General features: G+C 40.7%; 1 protein-coding gene across 2 annotated transcripts in view; it reads left to right on the top strand.

Annotated features, from left to right (window-relative positions):
- Positions 1-2,559: 2,559 nt before the first annotated feature.
- Positions 2,560-19,474, top strand: part of LOC139656776 (multiple epidermal growth factor-like domains protein 11) — a 95,924-nt gene continuing 79,009 nt past the window's right edge. For both annotated transcript variants that reach the window (XM_071534398.1, XM_071534397.1), the window contains exons 1-4: positions 2,560-2,654; positions 3,656-3,757; positions 5,612-5,712; positions 18,476-18,568. In XM_071534398.1, the coding sequence (XP_071390499.1) occupies positions 5,652-5,712; positions 18,476-18,568 (154 nt within the window). In that variant the 5' untranslated portion in view covers positions 2,560-2,654; positions 3,656-3,757; positions 5,612-5,651. The remainder of the gene's footprint in view (positions 2,655-3,655; positions 3,758-5,611; positions 5,713-18,475; positions 18,569-19,474) is intronic.

Raw genomic sequence — 19,474 nt, 5'->3', positions numbered from 1 at the left:
ATCCGTTTCAAACGATGTAACCGTCACTGCCCACATACTTCCATGCGTCCTTTACGTTGGCATGGATGTTAAGCAGTGCATCCACTAGAGGGCAGTAGAGAGTCAAAGGTTTCTGTCCACCGTCGCCATGTTTGTTGTGAACAACAAACAACATGTCTTCGTCGTGTCTCACTGGTCTCGCTTGAACTATTGGCTACACTGTCCCCACGATTTCCGGTGGTACTGCTCCGTTTCGTCCATATCCGTAAGCTTTCAGAAAACGTGCACAAATACGGACGAAATGAACGCAGAGTACGGACAGAAGGCTCCGTCCGTATCCGTATACGTATTTAACGTGGAGCATAATTGAGCCTTTACTGTTTTAGTGTCTCCTTCATGTAATCCTTTCATGGTGGGGAAACATTTCTCTCAGTTTTCGTGCACTGAGCATTTATTTGCATTTTAACACAAAGTGCTCATTTCACAAACTTTTGGGAGACAAGGCTCTGCTAGCTTAGCTACAGTATCCCATCACATCCAAATAGCTGTATAGCCACTTAGCTAATTAGCTCGTTAGAGTAAAGCATCATTTTAGGATTATGTATTCCAGACATGTGATTTTGGATTATGGCAAAATGAAATAAAGAAAAAGATAAAATACAAAATATGTTTACATTAACAAATAACGTTAAACAAACATGCCTGACCACAGAACATCCAGTGAAACGCCCACAAACGTCTACTATTGATTGATTTACTATTGACTATTGAGTGATCGTAAACAAGTTCTTGACATTTAAATCACACATGTACACCTCGCTCCACACACACACACACACACACACACGCACACACACACACACGCACACGTAACATACACACAGGCATGCATACACACATACCTCTTTCTCTCTCTCTCTCTCTCTCTCTCTGTCTCTCCCTCTCTCTCTCTCTCTCTCTCACACATTCAAACACAGACACAAACACAAGTTTTCATCATTATCATCATTATGGCCCATTTGCCGGTGACGCAGTTGTCCATGTCAAACTTCATTCATCATCACAGTTGAGCCGTCTCACTGAGGCTGACTCACCGCTTCACCTGACTTATAACTGTCCACAACACGTGTCAACACAGCAGACACCGGTGAGAGAAAACATCCAGCCTGTCTGCCTCTCTCACACTGTCTCCTCGCGGCTTCACTCGTTTTACACCTAATGAGAACACTCCACCAATAGTCCCACAAATGAACATCATAGTGTCATTCCTTTACGGCTCAGTGTGGGTGGGAGAGTTTGGCTTGTGTCACGTCTGTCACTCAGGGGTTTATTCATCATGTCCCGATTCTCCGGCGCTGTCAGTGTGAAGCCGCCGAAATGGCCCCGACGGGCATGAGGAATGTGTCCGCCGCCGAGTCTTGTGTCACTGTCATGCCCACAGCTGCTGACAACAACACTCTCCGGCAACAATCCACAGGCAACATTTTGAGGCAAAATGCCGGGGCCTCAATGGAGCCGCTGGGGCTATCGGGCTGTTTGGAATTGGGATTGGCATGAAAAATGATATTTTTTTTCTTGGTAATAATTTTGGCCGAAATTTCCATCTGCATTGCCTTAAATATTGCCCTTGCATCATCGCCTTAAAGGTGGTGATATGTAGCAATAACAACAATATCCACCTAGGTTAACATCAACGCTACCTAAGATATTTGCATTGAGAGTCGGCAATTTTGCCAATCTAGAAAAAAACATATACCAGCTCCAGTAAAGGCTGATGTTTCTCTGCTGCAGCTCACCTTCAGACGCTTATGCTAACCGTTATGTAAAGCAGAGAGTGATTTCTGTGAAAAGATGATTGGTTGTGTCGGGCACACAACCCCACATTGAGTTTTTTGCGAGCGGAGCTCTTGTTTGTTGATCGTCATTCGCAGCGGTGCGCACAAACCCTGCTATTTTATTTGCATAAGGTACAGGAGATTTCAACTTTTCACCGCTCTTTTCCCCTGACGTGCGTCCAGCCGCCCCTCCTCTCCCCTCCGCGCCACAGAAAATGACAGAGGATCGCCCCAAAGCAAAACATCCACTGTAATGTGAATCTGGTGTTATATCATCCACATTTTATGAAATCTCCATATTTACACCCTAGTTGCATTGCTTCTCCTATTGCTCTTTAAATTATGACATTGTCCACTGACAGTGACATTTCCTGTTGATGTTTTTGAAATTGCTGCATATATCTACTTTCTGTCAACAACTCCACTGATGGATTTTTACCACTGGTCATCTTCATAGTCTTGTGGATTATAATAATTACTATTCTTCCCTTCCAGACTTGTTCACATTGTTTTTCTTTTAAATTGTGCATCTTATTGACTTATCGCCTTATGAAGAGATGAAAAGTAACAGCAGTGTCTCCCAATCTTTCTTTTCAGAGATTCTTCTCTTTAAGCATGTGACAACAACCATATAACCCTCTCTCTCTCTCTCTCTCTTTCTCTCTCTCTATCTATCTCTCTCTCTCTCTCTCTCTCTCTCTCCCAGGACGGAGGCAGGTGGACGATGGGGGCAGGCGGGGTTTCCCCCCAGGCCCTGCTGTGGCTCTGTCTTTTCGGCCTGATCCCACTGGCGTCGCCCCTCAACCCGGATGACCCCAACGTGTGCAGCCACTGGGAGAGGTCAGTTTCCCCGTTTCTGTCGCTTCTCCAATATCCACAATGAAATAACACCACTCAAAATGCCGCAGCAAACTAATGGACTCCCCTCCACAAATCAAGGCTGAGAGTTTGCCAATAATCAAAAGCAAAAGGGAAAAGGTTTACTCCTGGGGACATTCTGCGGCTGTAAATTCAGAGCGATGTTAATGTGCCTGCTTGAGTGGTCTCACCACTCAGGGCCGCGCTGAGTAAAAGCACAATGTCATTTCTGATGAGAGAGAGTGCAGGTGCCCTGATCAATAATCTCTCTGTGTAATCAGTAGGAATTGTGGAAGTGGATGTTAGCTCTGATCACTATTCCGCTTTTTCACTTCTTCCTTAAGGTTAGACTTAGTTCACTAACCTTTATTCAAAATAAGTGAAAACACACTGAGAACACCTCTCATTTTCAGGTGTGCCTTGTAAAACGAGAGAAAAATCAGTACAAAACAGTCAAAAAAATATATAAATAAAGTTTGTGAGGGTTCCCACAGACCTTGAAACCCTTGAAAGTTTGTGGATTTGAGAAAAATGAAATTAGACCTTAGAGGTCTTTAAAAATGAATGGATGGCCTTGAAAGATTTTTTAAATTAAAACACAGCAAGCACCCAAATTCATCAACATGCCTCAGCTCTCTGTCAGCTCAGCAACACTTTGCATTCATTTGAGTTTTAAAAAGATTCCACTAGGATCTCTTGACTTGGCGAGGTTATTAAAAATGAGTAAACAAAGATGGTGATGACTGTCTAATTTTGACCAATGTCATGTCTTACTCCAAAACTGCCAATTCTGAGTCCTTGATGTTCACCAAACACGAATTGAATCATTGAAAAATCCTTGTATTTAATATCCAAGTGTGTATGGGAACCCTGGTTTATTCATTTGATAATTAAAAGAAATGTTTCTAGATGACAAATTGAACTGTGCATGTCTTCTTATCAAGTGTCTCAGCTGAACTGTGGTTGTATGCTCTCTCCTTCAGCTATGCGGTGACTGTCCAGGAGTCTTATGCCCATCCGTTTGATCAAGTCTACTACACCCGCTGCACCGACATCCTCAATTGGTTCAAATGCACCAGACACAGGTACGAGCACGGACTGCAGCGCTTCAGATCCCTCAGCAACAAGTCTTCTGCCAAGTCTGTGCTGTGGGACATTAAATTAGTGTGGAAAAGTCTACTTTATCACACCTAACCAGATTCCTTTTTCTTTGCCTCAGTGACAATATTAGTCTCCAGCCAGTTCACCATGCTACATGTGTCATCCCCTGTACATCTTGTATATAGCTCTCTCGCCGAGGCTCACAGGCAGTCAGTCACTCGTCTCTACTGCCTGGCACTGGCAGTTCAGATGGAGATACATCTGCCTGATGTGGTCATTTTGATGAGCCACCGTCGGCGTATCGGCTTTAATGACCACATTAAGCTTTATAGCCAACAGTTCAGCTCTTCCAGCTAAGAGCTGAGTCATTGATGTTCGACTGAAATGTTAGAAAACATCGGCGTCCTTGGCTGAGTGAAAGAAACTCTCCCTTAAAGTATTAAGGCTAGTTTGTCTGGAATATAGTGATCTGAATCGATTTCCAATATCTTTCCATGAAGGCCCATTCCCTGTAACGCCGTAACAGGTGAAATGCTGGCTTATTGTTTAGCAAATATAGTTGAAATGTTTTAGTGAAGAGAAGACCTGAACATTTTAGATTGGATCAGTCTGCTAATAGACTCAAAGGTTAGTGAGCTCAGTCAAATTGCAGCCTGGTCTAATTGACATTTTGTGAATGAGCACTATGTCTTCAAATGCAAATACATGGTCTGTGCACGAGTGAGAGAAAATGTTTCCCCACCAGGAGAGGATTACAGGGAGGAGAGACGACTAGAAACAAGAAATACTTTGACATTAAAATAGTGCGTGAAAAGTAAGGGTATGGAGGTCAAGGAGGAGGGTGGGGGGTGCGTGGTGGGGTGCGGATACATTTGCAATGAAGCTATAAGTCACATGCACATCACTTCTAGGTGCCGGGCTGAAGTAGAATGCAAAGAAATGGTAAGTAGCACTCTGCTCACATGGAGCCTTTATTGTTCCTCCAGTTAAAAGACTCTCTGGGCCTTCATCAGGTCTGTCAAGGAACAATAAAGGCTCCATGTGAGCAGAGTGCGGGCTCTACTCACCATTTCTTTGTGCGGATACATTTACTGTACCTTCAGCTCCGACATCCAGGCTCAATTCTCAACTCGTGCCGAGGAGTGAGTGAAGTTTTCATTTATAGCAAAGGTTTTCCTTATTTAACCATGATCAAAACCTTACCCTAACCTTAAACAAAGTTGTTTTACTTGACCGTTAACAAACGTTTTTATGTGATGTACAGGGTGAAACTGGTGTGTCCAATTTCTGCTATTCTCACATAATCGTTTTATTTATTTTATAATCGTCTTTAAGTTTTAGTATTTACAAGTGGTAATTTTCAGTGTGATTTGGATTTGATTTATTTTTGATTCTTGATTTTAGTGCTACAAAGAATTATGTAGATTAATAGTGATATGATGTAATGTGTAGTTTGGATTAGTAGTTACCTTACTAGGTTATCATTTTCATAATGTGTGATGTGCCAATAAATTTACATTCGGTATGCAATGTTTTTTTGCAATGTTCTCCTTTTAATAAATGTATATTCAAACACCATACACCATATTGCTTGAAACCTATTAGCACTGAGGCACAGGGTCACCAGAACAATGTTTTAGAAGAAGCCATTGGAAAGAGTTGTATAATCTGGAGTGAAGGGCAGAGTGGATGGGTTTCCCATCTGCTCCAGTACTGCAGACAACAGAAGACCATCTAACATGAGCACTACTCCAGCCCTTCAAGGACAAACCCTCACTCTCTCTCTCTCTCTCTCTCTCTCTCTCTCTGTGTATGTGTGTGTGTGTGTGTGTGTGCAGGATCAGCTATAAGACAGCGTACAGGAGGGGTGTGAGGACGATGTACCGCCGACGCTCACAGTGCTGCCCAGGCTTCTACGAAAGTGGAGATCTGTGTGTTCGTAAGTTGTGTTGATTCTTTGGGTTACTGTTATTCTCAGTACCACAGCAAATACTACTGCTACTACTACTACTACTACTACTACTACTACTACTACTACTATTATTATTAATATCCAATGAAAAGCTATTGGACTTCCTGGTGGCTCACTCTACTATTGAGAATGGGGAAAAAAATCTTATATTTTTGTTGCAATCAGTTCATGAACAATTAATAGATATTATTTTAGAAATTATAGCTATAGAAATAATTTCAGTAGCACCAACCAATCAGAGGCACAGAATTTTGAAACACATATTGATACAGAACATAAGATAAGATCAGATAATATAAGATAAGATAAGATAAGATAAGATAAGATAAGATAAGATAAGATATGATAACACTTTATTAATCCCCTAGGGGAAATTCAGGTGCCACAGCAGCAACAGTACCAAGGAAAACAAGTATAGGAAGATAATAAAAAAGAAGAGGTAATAAGATAAAATAAAGGTAATGTACATAATGTAAAACTATAGAGACAGTGCAAATAATGCAAATGAACGCAAATAATAATAATAATAAATGCGTATACATATATATATATATATATATACACACACACATAAATATATATAATTATATATATATATATACTGTACATATACACATAGTCAATGGACAAGGCGATACAATTATGTTGGCCTAATTTTAGATCTAGACATCTGTCTAGAGGAGGTAATTAGCCAAATTAAAAGCCAGCATAACAAATTTATCTTATGAACACTTCAATATATATTGTAATCCTGTTAATTGCTTGATTCTCAATTTCTGGAGGGTGTAAAGCTTTTCTCTGAATAACTGGACACCTCCAGCAAAGATTTGATCATTCCACATCTGACACAACACTGGTGTCCAGGTTGAATAAATGAATCTTTTCCAAAACACGCTAAACACCAAATTTCACTTTGTTCTTTTAATTAACATTCACTGGCCCCTTCATAGATGTGTTAAATATGGCTGTTCTTATTATATTGCAAATATTGCTTCAGCTGTGATCAAACAGCAAAACACCATATCCAACATGCTGTTAGTCTTCAGACGGCTCTGGATATGGAAAATTCACACCAGGGTGGAGCGGGAGCTTCGCATTACATCTGTACATCAAGCAAAATCATTTCCCTGTAATTTATTTTGTTATTTTCAAACTTGTTCCACTTTATACACAGGAAATAGCTATAGGCCTATTAAAATTGCAATGGATCTCCTGGAGCGGCGATTCAATCTTCTAGTGGTCGTTATCTTTTCACTTGTGTCGGGCAGCTATCTATATCTGCTGTTAGAGCTGTCAAAGTTAGATCAATCCAGCTCTGTTACAAAGTGGGTCCACTTCTTTTAAATTTTGTGCACGGAGAGCTTTGAAATCAACGTAAACAGAAGCAAAGCGAAGGCCACATGAGAGAGCAGGCGAAGATGAAGCAACACTCGAGATGGGAAACAACCTCAAATACGCAGCAAGCACAAAAATCACAAAAAAATGGAGCTTGATATTGTCAGATATCTTTTTAACTGAGAAATCTGAGATATTTATTATTACGATATGTTGTTTGAACGATCTTGTTTGGGTATTGAGGATTTCATAGGGCAAAGACGCCTATGGCTTTGTCCTTCCCAGTTGTGATATACTGTATGTTAACATTGTGTAAAGAAATTAACTATTCGTCTGTTAATAATTCATCATAGGCAAATTTGTAACTTATATTAAGCTTACCGTACCTGTAGTTGAAGTCCTGCTGTGTGAGGTGGATATATTGCATTTTGTCCAAAAAGTTCGTTAGACAGATAAAACACCCACATTTCTCAAAATGGATACAAAGTGTTTTGGAATGAAGCTCCTAAATTTTATTTTTTCCAGTCAAAGGAAAACAAGATTCTTACATCAAACAGAAAGTCAGACGATCAAACAGAGCGGACCGGACAACAGACACGCTCACTCCAAACAGATTTAACATTTAGAGGCAAACCTCTGTTCCCAAACACACAACAACTGTTTTCTCTTCTTTTACCAAGCAGCTCTCCATATTTTAATGTTACTCTAATGTTAATTGAACAAAACAGAAGAATCTTTTCAAGGCTCATGAAAACTGGAAGTCCTTGAACTTTCTATTGTGTCCTAATGTCACGCTGACTGTGCTGAACCTTGATGCTCTCTCTCTTTTGTGTGAACCAGCCAACCTGTATTGGGAAAAAATTGACAGTTGATAATGAAATTCCCCAGTTACACGACAATAACATGAGCAATGCAGCCTTGTGCATGTGTGTTTTGCTGATACTGGCATTATATCTTGGCTGAAAAGAAGTTGCTGGCTGTAGAAACAGGTAAAGGTTGCCAGGTATTAGCAACAGTTGCAAAGATGCTAAGTTGCTGAGCATTAGAGGTGTTAACAAAGCACAATAATACGAAAAGATACAGTAAAAGAATAGTCCTTTTTCATTGTATAAGAAGGATAGAACCCAAAAAATTCAATTTCAACTAAATATTCTTCAATAGACACATCAAGTACTCCTGTAGCTTTTATTCTAGCTGTCATTTTAATTTGTTCTGCAAGTGATAAATGGGACTTACTTTATTCTACAGTCCGTCTCTATAACTTGCACTCAAGCTGTTTCCTGGGCTCTCCACAGTCAAACACTAATCGCCAGTATTTAGCGTTCACCTCTGTGAAAATGTGGTCATATTTTGAAAGCTCACACAAGATCAGCTGTCCGTCATATAGCCGCTAGCCAGCTGGAATATGGGGACATGGGCTGTTTACCGAAGTGTCTGCAGATTCCTGTGAAAATGAATCCACTTATAGACCGCCAGGAGCGAGCGGGACATGCAGTCGCCGTTCAGATGCAAAGGGCAGAGTATGGTTTGGAGGCTGCGAGGGCGTCCTGCAAAGCATTAAACACACTGAATATGTTTTTTTTGTCAAAATGTTCTTGAGAAAAATAATAAAAAAAATCTATTCAGGTGTGTCTCTGTGTCTCTGTGAGACTCTGCATTGTGATGATGAAACGCTCAGAACCAGGAATATCTTTGGTCAGCCAGACCGTTTATTCTGACATCAAAAATAAAGGAAAGGAAACACGATCCCATCAATAGTTCTGTACAGCGGCAGCTCCAACATGAGTAGTATCAAAGTTAGCTTAAAGAGTAACAAACAAACTTGAACTATGAAAACCAGCTAAAACTAACACTACCTACAACTAAAGCTGGAAAAATCTAACAACCTAACAGTGGTCTAAAATCGCTAACTAACCTACTAAATACTGTACACAAAAAACAATAAAATGTACACTAAAACAATCTAACTGTTCAATCGAACTACTCTGCAATCGTTATACTCAATCCACTCAATTCACTCAATCTGGTCTTGGCTAATACTCCTCTCCACAGTCTGCTGAGTCGAGACGTTTTTTTTTTTTTCTTTTCCTGAAGACGTTGGTTTTATATGGGGGGGGGCGGGTTTGCTTGGGGCAGTCGCTATGCATTTCTATAACACAATATGTCGAATCTAAATACTTTGCACTAAAATGTCAGGATTTGGACCTGAATTCATCAACAACACTACTAAATACCCAAATACAGCAGTTTGGAAGTACAGAAGTGGTTTTGGGGTTTAGTTACTCTTTAACCGTACATACTGCATATTAGCTTAATTACTTAACTAGTGAAGTGATGAAAGAAAATATAATTCTATCATAATAAAATAATTAATGCACAAATAAAGTAAATATTCAGACGTATTACTAACAGAAAATGGACAAATAAATGAACATAAAGAACAACACATTAAGATGATTAACTGACACACTTCATCCCGGGTCAGCAGGGCAGACAGGGGGAGGTGAGGAGAGAGAGCAGTTTTAAGGGGAACCAACAGGGGGACAGGAGGGAAGGCTATGCAATCCAATGGGATAAATTCAATTAAGTAAATTAAATAAATATTAAAAAAAAAATAAAATCACAATCACAGATTTTGTGTAATTGTATACAATTTTTAACAACATTCCACCTCCTCCAGCCCATCCACCCACCTGCCTGCCCAGACGCACACAGAAAAACCGGTGGAAAACGGTAAAAATATACCGCTGAAGATTAATCATAAAAAAACAAAACAACATTAACATTCAAACCCGTCAAAGACAATATCAATGTTGTGTAAGAAAAGAAAAAAAAAAGAAGAAGTGCGAACGAAAAACATCAGCGTGAATAAAAACCGTCTCACCGCTCGGCCTTTATCTAACGCTGCTCCCTCTTCTTGATCCAGCCGCTCTGCTAAAGAAATCAATTATCCACCCTAGATGGTAAATTCTATAGGACAGTGTTGCCTCTCCTTATTTAAGAGAGGAAGTGAATGGGTTTGCCTGGGGGAGGAGGGGTGGGGGGGGTGGGTGGGGGTGGGGGGGCAAGGAGAGGAGTGTATTGTGTGTCTTTATTCAAGATCTGCTTGTAAACAACTTTATTAGATTCTCCTGCAGCCCCCAGGGGCCGTAGACAAATGCCCCTTGACTCTATTGTGTGACACTGCTTCCTCCCCAAAACACACACACTCTCACACACACACACACACACGCACACACACACACACACACACACACACACACGCACACACTAGCTTGAAAGCTGGAAGCTAATTCTCCAATGTTAACTACGGATAGACGCCTGCCTGCCTGGTTCGCTCATGTTAACTGCATCGGACAGGTTTTGTTGTGCAATATTCAGAGCGTGGGGGAGCTGAAGGGGTGGAGGAGGAGGAGGAGGAGGAGGAGGAGGGGCTGCTAATTCACTTAGTGGGTTTCCCCGTTTCTGTCCTTCCTGGCTGTTTTGTGCGATATATAGAAATTTTGGAAAATAATTGCTCCCTACATTTCCTAGAGTCAATATTTCAAAATCACGGACGATTCTATCCTCAAAAACTTAATTATTTTGTACGTTAACGTCTTAAGATGACTCCTAACTTTAGCATTTATTCATAATGGACTAATGCCAGCCATCATTTTGTGAGAGTAGGTGTCAATGTTTTCAAACGGTGGATATCTCCTTTTGGAATGAAACTCCTCATATGGAATTATTTGCAGGATGTCCTACATGTTTTCCTTTTGAGCGCTCCTATGGAATTGCTGTTTTTAGCTATAAGCATCCCAAATTGAAAAGATCTTCTGCTGGAGCTCCCTGTCTTCCAGTGTTATGAATCCCTTTGTTATTTTCCGTCTCTGCTGGACACCGTTTCATCTCCGCCAGTCAGATTTCTCCTTCAGTTTCCTCCTTCCTCATTCTCTTTCCTGCTCCTTCTATCCTCTTTTTTTGGGTCCTGCATGCTGTTTGCTTCACCTCCCTGGCTGTTGAACCTGAGCAGCTTGGCCATCTGTGTCGTTAACCTGCTTTAACCTTTGACCCCCCCCCCCCCCCCCCCCGCCCCTCGACCCGCCTCCCTCCACCCATCACCTCTGCCACTCGCCACATCTCCACCGTAGATATAAATCATGGGAATGCGATTTATAATCATGTCCTAAAACAGCAGTTCTCAACGTGGGGTCCGGGGACCGCCAGAGGTCCTTGAGGGGGTTCCAGGGGGTCCCAACCTGTGGTGAATCGGTGAATTGTTAAATTTTACCATTATTTAATTTTACCATCATTTAATTTAACAAGAAGTTAACACAGTTAGAGAATGTAGAAGAATGACTGTTTTGATCATATAGTTTCATTGTTATCTCTCTACCTACAATACAGATAGTCATGGGATTCTGGACAAAATCATATCTAACAATACAAATGTTCTCATGGTCCAAGAGACAAAATCTCCTCAAATGGCTCTAAACGTGGACTAAATTTGGGGTCCTTGATATGAAAAAGTTTGAGAAGAAAAACATGCCAAATAGCCCAATACTGCATGGCAAATTATTTGACAGTGGATGCATCTAATTTTTCAACTCGTTTTTATTTGTCAGCCATGCAAATTGGCATCATAACATCGGCAGGCTCTCCATAAGCCATTCATCATTCATAAACACATTCCTAGTCTCTCAGTGGGAAGCAGTGTGGAAAGATTTTATGCACACTACTCGCTCTCACTTCAAGGATAGCTCAGGAATGTTATTTTGTGGCCCGAGCGCGAGAGCGGAAATATTAAATATTCTGTTTCTGTTCACAACAAAACTGATTTCATTTCCGAGCGCCCGGCGACCGGCGGGGGCCTCGATCCGCCCGGTCCACAGGTTTACATGGAGATCAGGTGCCCGGGGGGGGGGGGGGGGGGGGGGGGGGGGGTCAGGTGTGCACTTCCTGTTGTTCCTGCTGCTCATGCCTCTGCTCTCATCCACCGCAGCAGATCAAGAGATTCAAGGGCATCGAACACTGCCTCAGCATGCCGAGACAATAGCAGGAATTAGGTAGCGATCATTTAATTTGATTTAATCTATTAATCTTGCTGCGCCCGCTGCTGATGTAATCCCCCTTGTAGCTGTTTCTGCTCCAATCCAGAGGATGAAAGGATTAGGCGCCAGTTTAATGATTCATCAACTCTTCCTGTAGGATTAGGGGAGCATGTGTCTTTGGCTCCCTTATTAAAATCTGGGCCTGTATTCACGAAACATTTTATCTCACTCTCTAAAAATTCTCTGGATAGCACTGAGATTCTAACCAGGACTTTCATGAAGCGACGGTATTTTTTTTAAATTTAGGAATGCAGCAATCCTTGTAGTTGGTTGATGAGGTTTGTAATATTTCAAACATAACTTGGTGACCAAAATGAGAAATGTAATTGTTTTGTTTTTTTTCAGACTTGAACATTATGACCTCCAAAAAATTGCTAGATTTGAAAGAATATGCTTGTCTTTGCTGCTTCAAGATGAAAAGTATAGTGAAAGGTTGGAATAGCAGTGAATAATGATCGATATAAGCTCAAGTATTTTCACTTCAAACTACAATTTAAAAAAATGTTTTCCACCAGAACATTTATTGATGAAATAAAATGCTGGGAGAGGAACTTTCTGCAAAATTTAGGAGGGAATTAGGAGTGAAATTAGGAGTGAACAGCCCTTTATTTTCTACACATAGGCACAAATAAGGCCCAAAGGGGGCATTGGCTGCTACCCCTTTGCCACATTACTCATGAAGAGCCCTCCTAGAAACCATTTATTCACTTATTTTATGTGATGGGTTTTACCAAGTGCAAACTGTTTTGAGTGCAGAGGTGCCCCCATCCCATCGCTTTTTTCTTCTACAGTGAAACTACACAAAACACATTTTGCCGCAGGTGAAATACATCAATCCTGCTCATAATTATCTCTATTTCTGAGCAAATGTTCTCTGTATTTCAGGCAGTAAGTCTAGCTCATTCTCCCCTTTAATAGATTAAATCTTTTCTCAGTGTGCAGTACCAAGCACATGTGGCTGCTAGGATTCCTGTCCTAATACATGTCAATGTATTTTATGTTAACACTCCCCCACTATAGATTTAGATCAGAGAGGACGAGCCCTCTGTTGTACCCAGGCCGGTCCTGTGCCTGTATCAGACACCCCCCCTCCCTGCTCACATATAGGCCTAATGTACTTCTTCACACCTTCAAATCTACACACTTCAAAATTGTGTGCACAGTGTTGATTTTAATAGTTACTCCTAAACTTATGCCAGTTTGGAGTAACCACAGAACTTGAATGGATAGAACGGTTCTTCTACTGTTTGTCATAATTTGACATACAGCATAAAATGGCGACTATGGAATTTTAAGGGTTAGTTTCTATGGTGACAACACAAGTCTGGGCATTAAGGCTGTAAAGTGTGTCACTTGAGAAGTGTGCACGTGTCTGAGTGCTTTAAACTGACAAAACACAACTGGAAGTTGCTGTCTGTGACAAGGTTAACGTAGCTTTATCACAGATTGTGTTTCTCTCGCTAGCTCTTGTCAAAATCAGCATATTAGCAAACCTATAGTTAGCAAACAGGTAGGTTGGCATTCGCTAACTTTAAACAGCTAACAGACATCGGCTGAAACAGGTTAACTATGTTACAAACCGGCTCAAGGATGTAACAGAGGGGAGAAATACGCCAAAGTTAAAACAATGATTTATTAACTAAAATAAGGGGTAAACAAACACAAACTACATCAAATGAAAACAGAACAAAGTTAAAACAATGATTTATTAACTAAAACTAAGGGGTAAACAAACACAAACTACATCAAACAAAAACAGAACAAAAGGTGTGCATAAGTGAGGAGGGAGAGAACAACTGATGGTCAGATGGCTTTTTAAGCCCAAGGAGTTCACCAGGCCCAGGTGCACTCCATTGGCACTGATGACGACCCCGCCCACCAGACCACTAACTGTGTACAGATGTCAAAACTTTTGACCGACTTCAAAAGACAGGAGCAACCGGTAAAAGGCCATGTGGAGGCATGAGTGACAACTTCATTCAGTTGCAAAGCCAGTTTTCCACTGCTTTGGTCCTTGCTGCAAAGCCTCACACCTCAGCGACTTGCTGTAGGCTAAGTCGGTTTGGAAGCTAGCCCAACGGTTCACATAAAGATGGCCGCCACTCCGACCATTCAGGAACGTTGATTTGAATGGGAAAGACCGTTTTATCCATTCTAGTTCTGTGGGAGTAACTCTTACCCTTAAAACACAGCTATAGGTTTTCATTGGTTGTCTCTGTGTGCATACAGTATGTTCTCTTATGTGGATACTGAAAGAAAGAGTGTTTCATTGTATGGATTCTTTTTCATACATGTGTAATGTGCATTTGGTTGTGCACATTTATATTTATGTGATCGCTGCCTGTCTCTGAGAGAGGAATCAGTTGTACAAATAGTGAGCCAGAACATCGTATCTCTATGATGGAGGAGCTGAAGTCTCCAAGCTGTCGGCCTGTCTTCTCCCAACACAATGCCCACCTGATGTATGATGCAATATTCATACTCTGATACACAGGTGATCCTCGCCAAATGAGTTGGAAGGGATCTTTGATAAAGTGCAGAATTTCACTCTGAACTTTTATTTGTTCTTTCTCCCAACACTGATAAAAAGGGTGAGCTGGGTGGTAGACCAACCAGGCCTTTGCTGTTTGATTTGGTGATTAGAGTCATATGGGGGTTTTATGGTAATGGATTTAGGATTTGAGTTACTCTTTTTTGCCATCACTGCTAATAATGGCTAATTATTGGTCAAGAAAAAGATACCTGAAAAAGAATGTTGTGGTGTGGGTGTATGTCAATTCTAAAAGGGAATAGTGTGATAAGCTAGATTTGTTTTACTGTGACACAGTAAACTGTCTTAGTAAACTGTCTAGTCTCTACTCCAAAACACTCGAGTTGTAGCTTGAGAAGAGTCAGCTCACCCTGAACAAACTGTTAGCTAGCGAACTAGCCAGCAGGCTAATTTAACAAATAAGCCACCAGCATTAATGTTAACGTGTGCCACTACTGACGATAGCTTCTACTAGAAAAGTAGCTAGTGTGCTAATCAGATGTGTTAACAACAAGAGAGTGATGGTTAGCTATCTTATGGTTAGCAAGCTAACAAGCTGACATAATCTAACACTAAACACAAAATCAATCAGATGTATCAGTGGCAAAATCAATTCCCAGTCAAAATAACAGAAATTAACAATGTCTATTGAATTCTATTGAGACTGAGTTGTCAGTTTAGAAATGCAGTCAGCTGTTTGCATATTGGCCAAGAGCTGAGGACCTCCAATATGGCCGCCAGACAGTCTGTTACCTATGTTTCCTGAAAGCCCTCTATTAAACAAAGATGCTATTATTATTTCTGCTTCCTTCTTTGATGTGAATGCAAAGAGCTTTAGACTATAATGTGGAAACACTAGAGACTTACTGCATTACAAAGACATTTTCACACATAAATGTGTGTAAATAAATGCTTTATTTTAATGCTTTTACATTTATAATTCACTGTAAAAGTGCTTTATATAAATGGTTATACAGTAGATCCAAATGCTGTAAGGCATTATACATTATAGATTACATTATATGTTACCATATATTAGACAGTTTCACATAGCCTAAAGAATTGCTCAAAACGCACTATGCTTGTAATGATTGGAAGTGAAAAACTTTCAGTCCAAGTTATATAATTAAATATTATTTTGATGTTGGTTTTAAAGTTTTTCATAGTACTCTTTGAAGTCAGTGGAAATGACATTTTCTGATTTCTTTTACTTTTTAAGATGTTTGAGATGATATGCAGAGACTGTGTGTGTGTGTGTGTGTGTGTGCGCACGTGTGTGCGTGTGTGCCTTTAAACTATTCTCTATCGCTGTTTTTCTGTCTCTTTCTCTCTTACTTTCTCTCTCTCTCTCTCTTTGATTCACCCTGTCTCTCTGTCTGCCCGTCTCTCTCCCCCTCCTCTCTATTTTTATTTTCCCCCTTCATTCCCTTCTTTCTCTCTTTACTTTATTTCCCTTCCTCTTCATCCTAGCGCTCTCTCATGGCCACCTTTGTCCTCTCGCCTCTGTGTTAATCTCTGCACAAGATAATGACAAAGCGAGACACGGCAGCCCTGTGAAACACTGCATCATTTATTATACCACGATAGAGTCGTTTGTTTTGAACCTTCAGATAGTGTATGACAGCTCTCAGCTGTAAGGTCATGTCATAATGAAATATTACAGCAGTAGAAAAGCTTAAGGTGAAAATGAAGATGTCAGTGTTCCCTTATCTGTTTGCTGTACGACTCAGATAATATGCATTACACTCTATCAGGGGACTTGCTTACAGCATCTAACCATATCAAAATAAAGGGTTTTTTTTAAGGTTGGTGAATATATACATAATAACAGCCAGTCACAATTTGTACTGCTGATAGATTCATCTATGGATCATTGATATATTAATCTGTCAACCCCAAACAACTGTATGAAACTACACAGAATTAATGAGCTGATTTGGATCCAAATTGCGTCTGTACCCTACAACACATCAATTCTATTGAGTATCTTAGTGTTTTATTATGTAGTTCTCCTCACGTTTATTTGCTCCCAGCATGCATTACTGATTAAAATAAACTCCACTGTGCTTTCTGTCTCTGTCTCCCTGCCTGTGAGCTTAAGTCTCTCTTTCCTCTGGATGTGGCGATGGTAAAAACCAGTGTCTATCTTTCAGGTCTGTAAACAGTTAGTGTCACATTGATGTAAGTGGACAACTGGCTGTGCAATTTCTAATTGTAATTCTTCCTTCGCCCGCTTATTGAGTGTTGCCACTATTACAATAACGGCAACAGGTAATTTGCTTCAGGTATCCTGTCTCCCTGTCATGTCTTATCTCTCTCGCTCATTGAACACTGTGTTAGCTTTCTCATTGCCAGTATAATACAGGTAATTTTAAAAGCTGCTTCTGTATCTGGTGTTAAATTGTCTGCTACTGTCACCTGTTGTAGCATATTCTTTACTACATTGGATTCCTAGTCAGTTTTTTTGCAAGTCCAACGAATTGTCTGTTGGCATAGACAAAGTCTTTCATTTCTTATTAGGCTTAAACTTCATAACATTATCTCTTCAAATATGTAATCCAGAAGTGTCCATACTTTGTATTTAAATCTTCAGGTGCAATTTGTTTTGGTCAAATACGTTAAAGTTAAACTTTAGCAAGAAAGAACAATCAAATAACATACAATAAAAGAGGCACAACAAGAAAAGAAATACACACAAATACATGTACAATGATGCAAAGCTTCCCTGAGAAAAGCTGCCAGGTGCCCAAGGAAACAAAGTACTAACCAAAGTGTCAACAGATAGTTTGCTATACCTCTTCTTCTTACATGACGGTGTGTAAAACCTGGTTTTCTGTTACACTGGGTGGGTTGTGCCACACACAGAAATGCAGAGAGTGTCATAAAGTTTAGGCAATCACAGGAAAGTATTTGACAGTCAATTTAGTTTTTATTTCTGCGACAACTTGCAATTTGTCCCGATGCAATAAACCCCACCCAACACGTACTCCATGCAGGTTAAAACAAACTGCTGCTGAATTGCATGAGCATAGCAGACGCTCGTGCAAATATTTCTCTAACAGACACAAAAAAAGATGATTGAGCTTATATGAATTGTGCATGGCAGGCTGATATTTTAGAATCAGAGAGCATCATTTTAGGCCGTTTATAACTCCTAGTTGTAAATGTATCTTTTGTTATTTGATACATTAAGAACCCACACCATTTTTAAAAAGTTATCAATGGGGCATTGACAGACCAGCTTCATAACACCAAACTACAAAAGGTCTGTTCTCTCTTTTAGAGAACCAACCTACTAAATGTTTAAAGTTTGCAAAAAAAAAAAAAAAAAGCCTTGGTCTAGTAGATTTGAATAGCCCTCATAGAAATTATATTTTGTTTGGGCACTCATGAAGGTGAGGTGCTATATTCTAACCCCACTGCTACCTATGAAACTGACACACACATCATGATAAATAGCCTTGCTTTCACTTGAATTTTGTAAGGTTTTGTTGCTAGATCAGCACACAGATAATGTTAAATGTCCAGATAACGCTGATCCATGTTTATCTTATAGATTAGATTGTCCCTCCAGCACGCTACTGTACATCTTACATGATTTAGGCACTCATACTGATTAGTTAGTTTCAGAGCAACCTGTGATGGACAGGGTCATAGTACTTTATCATAGTCAGGAATAGAGCCATAGAGACTGCACCATCTGATCCAGAAGTATTTAAAAGTAGTGTTTGACGTTGATCTAGCGATGTTCACATTGTCCTCCTCTCCTCAGCGCTGTGTACTGAAGAGTGTGCCCACGGACGCTGTGTGTCTCCTGATACCTGCCAGTGTGAGCCAGGCTGGGGAGGAGTGGACTGCTCCAGCGGTGAGTACACATTACCTGGTCTCAACTACAAAAAAAAGACACTGCGAAAGAAGTTAAGATGTTGAAATGTTCACATGGCTGTAATCAAATCATATAGGACTGAAGTATAGATGGCTACGGGTATGGGTGCAAAGTAAAGCTTGGTTCATGCTTTCTGTGTGACTAGATGCGCGGAAGCTCTGTATAAAGGCAGCAGCCTGATCTCCTGAAATCATGTGAAATAAGCACAATAAGCTCTTAAAATGCAAATACATGAAAAGTGAGAGAAAATTGAGAGAATTACGTGTTCCCACCATGAAAGGGTTGCGTGAAGGAGGCACGACTATAAACAGGAAGTAGTCTGACATTGAAATAGCGCAGTGGAAAGGAAGGACAAGTAAGTAAGTATGTAAGTATGTGTTATGAACACAGGTGGGACCCAAATGCAGGACACGGACAAGGTGGTGTGGGTAAGGAAAAGGTTTTATTGTAAAGGAGGAGCGTGGGATGAGGGGAAGCGTGGCAGGCAGGGGGAGCTTGGAGGCTAGGAGGTGGCTGGCAGGCAGGCAGGGAGACAAGCAGGAAGACAGGCAGGCGGGTGAGGATCCTGGGGCACAAGAGAGACTGGTTAGTCACAGGAAACACGAAGAGACAAAGTCACTGGGAGCTCTAACTAGATTGGCCTTGAAGGGTAACCAGCGTACCACTGAGGCTGAAACAACAATCTGTCGAAGAATGGTTGAAGAGCCGGGGTAGATATACTGCAGGCAGATGAGCTGATGAGAGGCAGGTGAGCAGACTGGGAGAGGTGATGAGCCGATTGCAGACAGGTGCCAATACACACACAAACAAAACATAGACAGAGAGAGAGACAGACAGGGGAGGGAGCATTGGGAACACAGTGGAGGGGAAACACAAAGAAACACT

This window comes from Centroberyx affinis, unplaced genomic scaffold, assembly GCF_046629955.1.
Source record: "Centroberyx affinis isolate AG114_WGS23_722 - 3 ecotype Tasmania unplaced genomic scaffold, CSIRO-AGI_Caff_v1 ptg002536l_1, whole genome shotgun sequence".
Taxonomy (NCBI): domain Eukaryota; kingdom Metazoa; phylum Chordata; class Actinopteri; order Beryciformes; family Berycidae; genus Centroberyx; species Centroberyx affinis.
Note: the sequence above shows the minus strand (reverse complement) of the source record. Positions and strands in the feature narration are given on the sequence as shown.